A 14,526-nucleotide genomic window follows, 5' to 3' on the forward strand; every position below is an offset into this window, starting at 1 on the left:
CACAGGAGTTGGGATGCTTTACCCCCCTAGAGCATGAGCACAAGTCAAACTACTAACACCAGTCCATCCCATTCCCCAATTTTCCCTAAGGGGTCAGGACTTGAGAAGAAGAAGACACATTCTGAAAAACACATGTGAAAATTAGCAATCACTGGCCTGATTTTCAATGGCAGATACATGCAACACTTATGAAAACAAACTGCAGGGGAATAAAAAAGGAGTATTTGCATGATGCCTGTTATGGTCACAGGGTTGACTTTAAATTCAATTGCACTTCCGTATAAATGTTTAAAATGAATTACAATACTGGTGCCATACTAAAAGAACAAAGTTTTTAAGACCATGGATAATTTCCAATTCACTCTGTTTTCAAGAATTGCATAAAATTTGGGAAGTAAGAACTTTTCCTGACCTTAGGAAGTGCACAGTGTCTCCATTTATCTTGAAGCAGTGCAGTAATGGTAGCAAAAGATCTTGGTGGTTATTTTTACAGTCTGCAGCAAATAGAAACTCAGTGTGAGAGCACAGAGCATAGGACACAAGTGCCCCTAATGGATGCACACACGCCTACCAATGACTCAGAATGTGGGCATGAGGTGGGGCTGGGAAGGGAAAAGTGTCAGCAAGAAAGCACAAATAAGATTTATAACTTAAAAAGAAACTATTTCAAAATTTTTATAAAGGAAATTAAAGGTAAAATATTTTTGAGTGTTACTGATGTTTTTGTCATGTGTTCTGGATTTGTCTTAAATCCAAAATGAACTCTAGATTTTTGCAGATTCACATTGCCTACATCTGGAATTACTATAGGATTTTGTAAAGTTTTCAATCCACCTACTGATGATTATTGATGCAATGAATAAACACCTTAAATCTCTTTCAATGTAAAGATTGTAATATAAATGAGGAGAAAATAAAAAGGATGTAAACTGAAGGCCTTTGTTGCTTTACTGGATAATTCTTTACTACCTAGAATTCTATTCACATATAATATAATGAAATCAAGGACTTGACTTCAAAAATAAAAATTCATCAGTATTCCTCCAGCATTTCTAAAGCAGTGCTTCTCAAACTCCCATGTCCTAGGGCAAAAAATTCAGAGAAAGCAGAGAATTCGTGATACTGTATTCTCTCTCTTGGCTTGGGTTTGAATTGTTTTCCTGTACCAATGAGCAACCCTGAAGGGTTTCATGGGAAATCTGCTAAGTCTCTGTCTTAACAGCTATCATTCTATAGAGGTGAGATACAATGCAGATCAAAATACGCAACTGATATTGCAACATCTAAACGGCATCGGGTATCTGATTTTATTACAATGCTTTGGGCCATAGCTTTCATTTGCCAATCATTGCCTAACAATTAAGTAGAACATAATTAAATTTTAAGAGTCTAAGAAAGGTAAATCCTTGAAAAGGAAATATTTTAACATGGTTGGCAAGGTGTACAAACATCCACTGGGAAACACGTGTGGCTGACAGTACAGACACTGCTATAACACCTTGTACCAGAGGCTAAAATCTGTTCAAAAATACTTGCAATTAGATGAATAAAACTGGCAGAAATCAGCAGTCTGCCAGCTGTTGGGATTTTCAGCTATTTCAGCGACAACAGAATATTCTTATAAATGTAAAACTTCTGTGCATTCCCAGAAAGTACATAAAGCATGTAATGGTCGAAGTCAAACTACCTGCACATGCAATGTTTGTCTGTGTGGTTGTGCTTCTTATTTTTAAACACATTTCTAGGAACTGGAAGTGAACCACTTACTCAAATCAGGACACAGAAAGAAAATTGTTTCTAAGTTCAAACCAAGCTCTGACTAATCTTCTCTCAGATAAAGCAGATTACCTTCCTACAACTGCTATAAAATCCCATTGCATGGTGAATCTTAGCAGACGTGACATCCAATGACACTGTATTTCTCACTTATTTGTTTTTAATGAACCCTGCTAATTTTGTAGAGGAATAACCAGTTGACATTTCCTTCTGTAGTGTTTTTTGAACCAGTAATGGTGAAACTGTTTTATTGTGAATTAGTCTCTCCTGTTCAGTCTCCTGTATCAGAAATGCCTCAGTGGGTTGATTTCAAATAACTTTCTGAAACAACATGCACTTTCAATAGATTTACTTTCATTTAATTTTTTTTTTTAATTATGCATGACTACATAGAGGGAATTGTCAACCTTTTGGAGAGCTATTTTAGGGAAAACAGGATGCACACTGCTGCGAAAATGTTTCAGATACTAAGATGAGCCTGTCACACCATGCCTACAATCTGTGAGTATGACCAGGCTTTCAAGTTTCTGCACCTGGGAGATGATGCCCAAAACTTGAAGGTTGTGGATTGAGGCCTACAGAGAAACATACTTAACATCTTTGCAGGGATACCCAGGACTCTGAAGATGAGCTGTAAGCAGTTTCTGATGGTTTTTACTTCATAGTCTCAGGGGAACACTGATGTTGGATTACACAGCAGGAAGAAGGCAAAGCAGTACACTAATATATCGCATGAAAAATTTATATATTTGACAGAATTGTAATAATAGTAAGACCCAGGTCTTCAGAATCTTAAGATATTAATATGGCAATAATGACTAAAATATTAAACATTCATTACTTACCAAATATCAACAGTGTAAGATAGATTCATTTATCAATATCCCTTGCAATAATGATGGGAACTTTGCCCTTTGTGTGATTTTTTTCTTTTCCTTTCTTGCCTCTATTTCAGAATTCAGTCATATTAAATGAACCACAACAGAACAAAATAATCATGTGGATGCAACTGTGAGCAAAAACGGCTCAAGGAATTTTTTTAAAAAAGTAAGAAATACAGAAGAGGTTGGCCGTGGCTGAGTCCCTACATCTGGGAAAACTGTATCCTGCAGTATGCTCTCTTGTCCTAGCCTCTGGGTACCCCTGAACTATGACTTCAGCATGCATCCAAAGGAGGTGTTGTTCCCCAGATAAAGTGGTTTCCTTCAGAGAGGATCTCACAAGCAGCAGCTTGGACTGCATTCCCACAGAGCCCTGGCATGGACAGGCAGTGCACTGGGGTTGCATCATTTGGGCATGGTCTCCTACCCATCAGCTCCCGAGATCTGAGAGGACCACACTCTATCTGTAGTGCCTCCTAGACTCTCTCCTCTTGTTCCAGCAATGGGGTAAGTTGGCTAAATAGACTTCTGGCTGAAACCAGTTCTGTTCTTCTGACCTTCTGCAAACTCCACATTCACTTTAAGCTAGTTTGTAAAATGCAAGGTGTAAATCTCACAGTTCTTGCTTGTATTTCACTTCATGTTCTCAATTATACAAACATAAGAACAGCACACTGGTCACATTTTCCATTGTGTTTTGCCTGGGAAAAAATAAATGTAACAAAGGGGAAAAAATTGAGGAGAAGGCATATAAAAGATTATTTCTCAAAATCCTGCTACATGTTTGTGTATTAATGAAGGCATAAGAACACTACAGATACATAGTCTGCCACTCCATTTCCCATTTTGGACTTTCATAACTTTCCTAGCACTTTATTTCAAAGCTTTTGGTTGGTATTTAATTAGAGGAAACAAAGTCTGCAAGTTTTAGTTTGAGAAAGTAACACTGATATATGTTAATATATCTTGAGAAATGTTAAGAATTACTTGGTAAAGCTTTCTAAATTTAACAGCTTTGAAATTTTGTAAATTGTGGTGATACTCTGCCTTTTTTTTACATTAAAAAAAAAAAGTTGAACTCAATCAAGGAAGATAGCAAAACTTGTAATCTACTTTTTTCTCAGCACAGTATAAGCCACAAGGGAGCATATGATTTAATGATGAAAAGATGCTTCTGATAAGATAATAATTTGTTCAAGGAGAGATCTGAGTTGTGAATGCAGCTGTTCCAAAAATTCTAAACCCACAGGCAAGAAATTACTTATTTTCTGTACAACCTATGTCCATAACTACTCAGATAAACTGGTGGCAAACCCCAGAAAAGTACATCAGATAGAGAAGTGAATAATCAGGGCTACTTTGAGATTGAAAAGGAAAAAAAAAAGAGGTGGTAAAGATTACCACAAACTATTGTTTCAAAGACTGAATCAAAAAGATTTCGGTAGTCAGACTGTTCCACGCAGTATCTTACTTCATCAGTTAGTCACTTTAGAAAAATACCTTTTTATATCCTGATTCAGTTCATGTACATGATTATTTCATTCCCATGTGTGACAAATTGTATAGCACTGACCTGGATGGTCAAAACTAAGGGCATGCACAAATGGTCTCATCCTCCAGTTCTTATTTCAGATGTCTGGTGCTGCTTTTAAAACATAGTTTAATGAAGGGAAATCCACTCATATTTTGGTGTGGTTGCACTACTTTCACATCTTAGTGTTGGCTAGCACTAGGAAAGTGGCACTAGAAACATAAGGTTAATATGGCTTGTTAGCACCATAAGAACAAGACAAAAAATCTCCACATATTTTCATATGCTCTGATCTGTATTAATTGGTCAGTAGCATGTTCAACATCATAATTAACTGAATTTACTTATCTTGTAACATCAGATCTTTTTCAAGGGGAAAACACATGTACTTAAGTAAAACAAAGGAAAGGTATCACCTGACAATTTTCTGATATTACAGACAATATTGCTGCATATGCATTTGTGCAAGTAGACTGTAGTGCCCACATTTACCCCCAGTGATGTCTGACTGCATGTAGATAAGGGAACACCTGCATGGATCACTTAGCAGGATCAGTCTCGCAGCAGGGAGAAAAAGGCAGTAAGAATGCATGTCTCCAGGACACTGCATGCTTTCTCTGTTGAAACATGCAAACTAAAAAGCATGAAATGATCTTGGCTGCTCTATAGCACACAAATGTCTGAGTAAGTCCTTTTACATTGGCCATGGTACCTTGCCATCAAGTTTTCAATGTGCAAGGCAGATGATCCTGATGACACCAGCCAGGCTGTGTGCTTCCCATGCAGCAAGGAGCAGGAAAGCCACAAGCAACACTCTGCTGACTTTTTCTATTGAGATATTCTCATGGGTTTGGAAATTTTGCATTAAATGGATGTAGTTTTGCACTAAAATTTTACACACTTATGTCTTTCACAGGCTTCAACTTACCAAAAAAGCACCAGAAAAGCCCTTAGTACTTCCAGTGGTACTAGGTTGACCAAGCTTCTCTTGCACTGAAAGTGTTTTAAGAGATTAGTCTCCAACCACAGACATGAGAAAAGGAAATGTGGCAGATGTTGACTACATCTCTATACACTAGATGCGAAGAGCAGCTGCTACAGTAGGAATTGCACAGTTTTCTCGTAAAAGTCCGTGGCAGATGTGACCATCTGCTTCTGCCTTCTCTATGAAATAGAAGCAAAAAGGAGACTAAAAGCTGATTACAAAAAAAAAAAAAAAGGTTACAACAAAAACCCTAACATCAAAAGGCACACAGGCATATTTACAGTGAGTAGGGTAAACCCTTACCCCCCCTTCTCTCTGGCAAACCTGAGACCCAGATGCACAATAAAAGCAAAGAACGCTCCCCATTCTATTTAAGAAATGATTTCTTTTCATTTTAATCTTACTACATGTACTTTGACAACATTCAGCCTGCAATCTAATACCTAGCCATTTCCACCCTGGCTGAAAGAGATCACAGAAATGAGCAGTTGTATCCTTTCCCTCTGGCTATACAGCAATGGTCTGATGACAACTGCTTTACCAGAGCTGGTATCAGACACACAAAAATTCCCTACTGAATGATCTATGCAATGAGGTCATGTGTGGAGGCAAAGTATTACTTAGGGGGAAAAAAACCAACAAAAAACAAACAAAACTTTTGTTGCATTGTGTCAGGAAACATGCTGTACATGTTTATACATCTTGGCAGATTAAGATCAGATGAGGCAAGCAGTGAAGTGGTTAACCAAATCAGAAAATTATCTTAGACATCCAAAGGCACATCTTGTAAACCTGAGACAACTTCTTACACAGAACTGAAGTTACTGACAACAGTAAGGGCTTGTCTGGGATGAAACAAATGACACTGACAACAAGCAGTTTGCTTTCCCACTCAGAAAATGAGCTATTAGTGAGATCCAGAGCCCAACAAAAGAACAGGAATCTTTCCAATGAGGTAAAAAAAAGGTTTGGATCAAGCCCCAGCTTTCCTGAAAACTAGACTTGCTAATTGCCTCACTCTTCCACTGTCAAAACCGTCAGCTCATGGAACAGAAATATCTTTCCAATATTGCTATAGGGCAAACATTTCCACACTGGTAATACTGGGAGCCTACCAGTATTCAGCTACCACCAGCAACTTGACAGCCTTCACCTCCCCCACTGGGTATCCCATCACGTTGTTCTGAGGGGAAGGGTAAAAAACCAAACATTACCCTGGAGAAGTTCTTTAGGTTTTCTTTTGTTCATTTCTGAATACAGAGTCTGCCTGCAGCTACTGTAGAACATATTGCTTTTCAGCTTGTGTCATACTTAGAAAATAAAAAAGCTTCAGAAATGGAAGATCCCATTCACCTTGGCATGACCATAAATCACGAAACTCTTGAGCTATACCTGGATATAATGGATGAAAGTAACTGAAGAAATTAGCTTTAGCAAAGTATACTGCTAATACAGGTCTTTTTTCCAAAGGAAGCAAGTCATGCTTATCTTACATTACCAGACTATTACTGGAAGTACTATGCCAGACCCTCAGCTGGCATAAATCAACACGACCCCACTCACTTCAGTGCAGCTGTGTTGATTTATGGGAGCTGAAAAGTATGAACTGGTCAAAAAGTGACTATTTCAGCTTACAAAACAGTAAAGGTGACTAAGTGAAATGAGAGGCAGTATGTATAATATAAAGAAAATAATAGAAAGTACTACAGAAAGGCTCAAAGTAGATGTATATTTTATTAAGATTAGTCTAACACAGCCACTGATTTTACTTCTTATGAAATTTTAGATAATATTTTCTGCTATTACATACACATGTATCTCTGGAGTATAGACCCAAGTATTTGTGCAATTTAATAATGCTGTACTATTCCAAAATTAAGATATAAGGCTCAGTGGATTCAGCCAATCTCAAATTTATCACTGGTGTTTTTGTAAAGGCACTCTGATTGTCAGAACATGAAACATCATACTTAAAAGGAAGCCCACACAGCGAACTTAAGTGCTCAGCTTCACACTGTGGCGTCACATCTTAGAACTACTCCTGTTACTGTCTTTCTCTGAGAGAGTAAGATAAAAGTAGAAAACCAAATGTTCCCAAATCCAACACTTCTCTCAAGCCTCTGTAATTCTGAAACCTTTCATATTAGACTTAAGCACTCTTTACCCTTATGAACTCTGTGCAGACTTCCCTATTATTTTACAGGCTACATGAGATAAACTACTGGTGCTCCTTTCTGAGTTTAAGCTGGAAAGGCTCAGAGGAAGAATTGGTATTCTGAAAGAAGAGGTGTAGATTCCTGAGCTCCTTTTATAGGAAAGCAGCTCTTGAGATTAGGCAGTTCTCATTTTCACTAGGCTTGTGCACTGCCCCAGCACTACAGTATCAGAACATAATATAAAGAGGGATTGTGGCAGATGCACTTGGCCCCCTTATTCAAACTAGCAGTACTTTGGTACAGGCTCCAAAGGATGTAAACACCTGAGCTGCAGGTTGGCCAAGAGCTCCTCCAGGAAATCCACAAAGGGTCGGACTAACCCAGGGTGCATTGATGCTTGGAACACATGAATAGTGGGTGGCTTTTCCAAGACTCAGTAAGTGAAGAACAAAGGCAGTTGAAGGTCCAAAGGGTCACTACATACCTTACACATCATGTGTAATTCAACTTTATGCCATAAACATGTCAGTCTACTTGAGCCTGCTTTGAGCTCTCTCTGCAAGGCAGCATGGCTGTGTGACAGCGATCCCCCCTTGAGTTAGGACACCTCTCAAAGTTGCTCCTTGAGCCAGAAAGACTTTTCTACTAAAAACATTGGCTAAATACAGTTTCTGTTTTATTTAAATTACAGGTTCACTGCTTTCCAGTGCCTTTCCCCTTGATCTGGGACTCATCTCAAGGTCTGAGATTCCTTGCCTGAGACTCAGGTATCACAGTGGAGAGACCCCTTACTCACAACAGATGCTCAGTAAGTTGCTGATAGCATGCTAAATTAATACTAATGAATTAAAAATATTAATTTTTAGACATAAATAATTGTAAAGATCTGAAATGAAAGACTGAACCAGCTGCAACTAAGCTGCATCAGGAGTTTATAAACTTGACTCAATGGGTCTCCCTTACACTTCAGCACTTTTAGTCTCTGTGGGAATCATTCCAAATTGATTCTAACTCAGTATTCATTTGTATGTTTCATCCATGTAGTAAGTAATAGAGTGAACCTGACTATCAAACTTTGTTAAGTCACGTTTTTATAAATTCATATTAAACCTATTTTTGCTAAAACCTTTGTAATGTTTTTTTGAGCAACCCTAAACACTTTACAGATCATGAAGCAAACTCTTTGCAATTGTTTGTTCAATTCAACATCAGTGACCAGCTTGGCAGAAAACTGCAATTCACCATCTTTCAACATGAGTACTCATATTTCAAATATTTCTATATTTGATCACTGCCCACAATGCAGGCTCCAAGGCATGAAAAATGCATTCTGTTCATCCTTACCATTGCCTTGCAGTGTAGGATATTTCACAGATCCCTGGCTGTAAGGAATATCAGAGTTTGTCTCTTTACATTTTTTTTCCCATAAATACATTTTGTGTAAGAAACTTAGAGAAATTTTCAAAAGTATGATTTAAAATTCAGGTATGCACTGTCTGCCAAAGTGATCATTTCTGTACCTCAGCAAGTGGCACTGCTGCAACCTTCTGCTCTGCTCTGATTCCTGGCCATTAGATTTTGTGTGGACAAGATGCAAATAATACCACCATCAATGGGATGTTGTATTTGATGCATTCAGTGTAACCCTAAACCAACTGAAATAGTGGTATATAGTATTGGAAGAAAATATGTATTGATTTATTTAGGTATTCCCAGTCTTTGAAATCAGTATAAAAAAAAAGGCTAAACTATAAAGCATCCTAAAACTTCTACGGATATTACCAGCTTTGCATAGGAGTTAGAAATTCCAGTTAAGTCCTCTTTTCCTCCTGAAGTGCCTTTGCAATCTTCAAAAATATTAAGAAAGTGATGAGTGGCTAACAAGAAGCAATCTCAAAACTACTGTTATATCGTGTTCTTATCTGTATAGTATAGTTTCCAAACCTTTTCCCACAAAAACACTATTCAAATAACACTGGTTTGTGGTTACAGTTGCTTTCATGGCAAGTACTCCTGCTAAGGCAAAAAAGAGTTAACTGAAACCATTTCTAGGACAAGATTCCTGTTCATGGCATGAAGGGTCCAAAACTTCACCCAGCAAACACAATGAAAAGTACAGCCTGAGACTTCAAAGCACAGACTTGAGTTCTCCATGGGGACATTAAATGTGTTGAAAAGAGACCTTAGATTGGAAACCCTATGGCAGTAGTGTTAAAGCAGGAAGAAACACCAGAGGGATCAAAACAGCAATGAGTACTGAAGTTTTCCTCCTTCAAAATGGCACAAGTCTATACCAGAGCATCAGAAACAGTACGCGTTCATAAAATTTTCATCTCATCTTGTAGCTCCTTGGAATTATTAGAAATCATGCCAAGCTAATATTTTATATTGCACATTCCCACATTTTTACAATGGTCAGAATGTTTTGATTACACAGTGATAACTCAGAGCAATCTGAGCATTAGTTCACAGCACACTATGAATACACCTCAGTAAACTCCTTAATAGAAAGCAAAGTATTATGGTTTCTAAATTAAATAATCTAGTGAATATGATTCCCCTTTAATTTTGAACTTGTGCTTTATTTGCTCCAGTGAAGTGATACACCAGCTTCCACCACCAACTACTGTAAATGCTGCCTAGCCACTGTATGATGAGGTTTCACAGCTGTGACTCCCAAAGACTGAAATGAATATTTAAATCCTATTGACATGGACTCCTTTTTTCTCCTCTTTTTTTTTTTTTTTTTTTTTTTTTTCTTTTAAGCAGAGTTGAAATTATGGTCTGTTTTATATAAGTATCATGTAAGTATGATTAAAAATCTTCCATTTTGTGCCAGGCTATAATTTATATAATAGCATTCCTGTAAAACTTGAATTTATTTTTCATTTAGAAATAGACCACAATAAAAGGCTTCTGCACTGAGAATCCAGTTTTCTGTGTTAATTTAAAGTTTAATTTTAGAGTGTTTTCAACAGTCACAATACTTAAAGGGCAGAGGAAAACTGCCATTGTAAAAGAGACCTCTAATCAACCATGGAGTCTTACTCAAACTAAATACCAGCATCAATTGTTCATAAAGCACTGCAAGCGGAAAAGGGATGATTAAGTGGAATTTAAGCTGCATTGCTATTAAGGATTAAACTGAAAGGCATTTTAAAGCCATGTGTTAAAAGCCATCTTGTAAAACAGTATGGGCCATAATCCAAATTTTTTTCAAAATATACCAGGCTGTACTAATTAGTCTTATGAACTTAGAGCATCTATTATTTCTGCCTCTTAATTTGACATTTATACACAAATTAAAATCTTGAGTATGTCACACGTGAAACTGCATCTGTTATGCAGTTGCCCAAATAAATGTTTAGAAAACCTGCCTCTTTTAATGTGCCATATTAACATTTTTGCCTTTACTTATTATCAACAGGGACACAAAATTAGATATCCAAACTTCCCTTTGGTGTTAGTGAGCTACAAAATGGAATACGATGCGCGAAGGGGAAAGCTGCTGTTCCTGAGCTCTGAGGCTCTGAGACTGCCAGGAGGGCTGCAGCAAATGCCATGGGTAGGCTGCAAGTCGTGACACCTTCCCTACAGAATTCTGGCAAGTTTAAATGAAACCTGTGGAAGCATTGTTCCATTTTACCAATCAGATATACACAAGGTTGGAAACAGTTTCACACGGCTTTCTAACCTCTTCTGGGGCTCTCATGATTGAAGAGGATGCCATTCACAGCAAAGAGATTGTAGGCTTCTCTGAAGTTCACCACAATCCAGTAGGCATACAGTTTTGCTGCCCCTGTAAAAATAATTTTGAAGTGTTATTATATAAATGCTTGGCTATACACAGCTCAGACACACACACAAGTCTCTGTCACATGCAGGGTGAAGTCCACATTTCAACAGCAATGTGCTTTAGCATTTGATTAGTTCCCTATATGTGTCAAATCCTATATTTAAAAAAAATAAATCAGCCCAATAAACAGTAGCTGAATGGGAAAATACTCATATTCTGAGCAGCCTCTGAACTGGCCAGGAAACATCAGGGCACTTTCTTTCTTGTCTTCTTATACACACTCAGACACAGCATTTTTTCTTTTACAATATAATTAACACAGTCAGAGCATGTGAAATATGCCACTGTAGTGACCTCTGTTAATTAAAAAAAAACCCAAAACAAAACCAAAATTACTTTGGAGGAATAAAAGTGAAAGTCTGGTGCCTTAACACTCAAATTGATTTGAAACATTATCACCAAAATCCTCCATGATCATTGCTTTAATAAATGTTTCAAATTTCATACGAGTTCACAAAGAAGATGTGAGCTCTTGGGAATCTTTCGTTTAGGCAAAAAAAAAAAAAAAAAGTAAAAGAAATGAAACTTTATCGCTTCAGTGGTACCTCACAATCCTTTGTGAAGGAGGAGTCACCCTACCCCCCCTTCCTCAAGAGCTCTTCACCTCTGAGCTGAATGAACAAGGCCTTGTGAAGTGAGATGCTAATTTCCAACCCTCGGGCAATGGCAGCAAATACTTTTTATATAGTAATTCATAAAGGTATGCCTCTCAACATGTCTAGTCACTTTAGCTCTATCATCATTCTAATCTCACATCCAAATGACTTCAGCCCTGAGACATGAGCAGGGAGAACAGACAGACAGACACTACACACACACACACCATCAGCGCTCCTCACCGTAAGGCGATCTTGGGTAAAAAGGGGTGGTCTCCTTTTGCGGGATTTCTTGCACTTTTCCAAAAAGTTCACTGGTGGAGGCTTGGTAAAACTTCACAGAGTTGATAAGGCCACAGGTCTTAATAGCATCTAGGAGCCGTAAAGTGCCAACCCCATCAACGTCAGCAGTATATTCGGCTAGGTCAAAAGAAATCTTGGGGAGAGAAAGAAATAAAAACCCACTGATTTTACTAGGGCAACAGAACATGTCAAAATCCTGTACAACCAACCAAAGCAATACATCACTTGCCACAGACCATCTAGACATTGCTGTACAGAGTAGATACTCAGTTTACAAAAGTACCCTCAAAGGATTTCTAAGAATAAATAAGTAGTTCCATAAATAGCCAAACCAAATGACTGGTGTTCCCTGGGACTATTTTCCCATGTGAAGTAAGGGGTAGCCTCCCCATGGTGGGAACCTTATCAGGCACTCTCTTATGTCTACAGCTGCCAGTTTCCACAACAGTCACTTGAGCTTGATATCTTTGACACACTTGAATTTGGTTATAATTGCCCAAAATACATTTTGGAAAAGTAATAGGACAGAGAGCATGACAGCACCAACATGTAAAAACCCCACCTCCTCCCCCCAAACTTTAAACAAGATCCAAGGTTTTGCAATTTAAGCAGACATCAAAGTTCAGAGACGAGTAGAAATACCTGCTATCAAATGAGACTCCCAGCACTATCTGACCAAGGTGTACCAGAGCTGTGGCTTTTGCACAGAGCTTAGAGAGATCATAAAATGTGACTGCAAAGGGTTGGAGGTATGAAAAATACCCTGACATCTCCAGCTGACATATTCTTCAAAGTATGATAATAAAGTCATGCCCACTGGTGGGCCAAGATTCCTTTTTCTCTCCCCACTCCAGTATTTATAGTTGCCTTTACAATCAGTTTGTCTTGTGGCTTATGCCACAATCAGTGCTCGAGTCTAAGCTTCCAGACTGTTTTAAAAACACATTAATTATTTTCTTTGCACTTACAGAACAAGAAAAAAAAAAACACCTGGAAAAAGTAAGCTGAAGGTAAGAGGTGTGTTGTGACCACCCCAATCTGAAGACAGGAAGAAACATGCTCAGAAGGGAGCTCACTCTTTTTTTTTTTGGAGGTACAGGCTGTTTTTTTGGAGGTCCCAACAAAGTTCCTGGACTCTGGAGAATTTTTTCCCACCAGTGCCCATCCCAGCAGCACGTTCCTCCTTCCTTCTACATCCTCTCCTGTACTCAGGGATTTTGCTTATGCCAGTTTTTGGAAAAAAGTTCCCTGTTTATACTGCCAATGTTATAAAAAGTAAAGGTGAATGGGCTTTTAGGGCAGTCTCCTTCATGGCCCTGACCCAAAGAATTATTCTACCTATGTCCCCTCTGGCTGATTCAGACTGATATCCCTCTATTCATTCCTCCTGTTTAGCCACTTGCCCTATTCAGTAACCACTGGAGGTTTAAGGCTTATTTACACAGCAGATGGGAAAAAAAATTGATTGATTAATTTGCACTTTCACTTATGGTTAATTTAATACAGGCATGAAATGATCTAAATTGTGTTACTGTGCTCCAAAATAAAAAGGTTCACACACAGTTTTGAGCTGAAATAGATAAGGATATGAACAAAACCAAACCTTCATTTTCTTTTTTTTTAACCAAAAGAGAAAAAAATCACAAAAGGCAACCTGATACTTTGTCTTATTAACCTGGTATGACCCAGCTGAAATTGAGCACTGATCTACCAAGAAGGGCTGTGCATTTTTTGTTTTAATCCATTTGGCACAAAGATGACAGCCACTTAGGTCTCTCAACTTCAGTGTCAGAGTAACTCTTAGGAAAGCATTTTAATGAGTAGATGGTACAGTCAATAATGTACTAACCAACCTAAAATACATAACGACTGTTGCAGAATCCAGGAATTTACCTATACGAAGGCATTGTTTCCAATAAATAACCTGCTAAAAACATCACCCTTAAATGCAAATCGTTGCTCCTTTGCATCATATTCTGCAAAGCAAATGGCATATGAAACTGAGGCACTCTAGGAGATCCCAGATTATAAAACTCTTAAACCAAAGGGAGCAATGAGGCCACAGCAGCAGCAGCCCTGGGAAATGCTCTCTCTGGCTGGTGTAGAGACCAATTTCACAAGAGATGGTTTTCCCTATTGCCTGATGAATGACCTCAGTCCTCACCTTCAGAAAACACTCCCTGGGGTGTGAGGTAATTGTGCCCCCACTCTGACTGGGTCTAAATGTCCCCAAGCAGAAACCACCAGTTCTGTGTCTGTTTTGTAATGCAGACTGCTGTTGACCAGGGTCAGGACTCAGACCACTAAATACATTTCATTTTCGAGTGCAGGTTAGACAAAAATGGTTTTCAGGAAAATTTAAAAAATGGTTTTATCCACTAAAACATCCAACACCAAGAACTCTGGACTGTTAAGAGACCCTGTGGAAGGCAGGAGCAGCTA

General features: G+C 38.2%; 1 protein-coding gene across 1 annotated transcript in view; it reads right to left on the reverse strand.

Annotated features, from left to right (window-relative positions):
• The window catches only part of GMDS (GDP-mannose 4,6-dehydratase), a 407,910-nt gene that overhangs the window by 243,176 nt on the left and 150,208 nt on the right, over window positions 1-14,526 (reverse strand). Inside the window, exons 5-6 of the mRNA XM_058807075.1 lie at window positions 12,025-12,217; window positions 11,024-11,128 (exon numbers count right to left, since the gene is read on the reverse strand). Of these exons, the coding sequence (XP_058663058.1) occupies window positions 11,024-11,128; window positions 12,025-12,217 (298 nt within the window). The remainder of the gene's footprint in view (window positions 1-11,023; window positions 11,129-12,024; window positions 12,218-14,526) is intronic.

This window comes from Ammospiza caudacuta, chromosome 1 (genome assembly GCF_027887145.1).
Source record: "Ammospiza caudacuta isolate bAmmCau1 chromosome 1, bAmmCau1.pri, whole genome shotgun sequence".
Taxonomy (NCBI): domain Eukaryota; kingdom Metazoa; phylum Chordata; class Aves; order Passeriformes; family Passerellidae; genus Ammospiza; species Ammospiza caudacuta.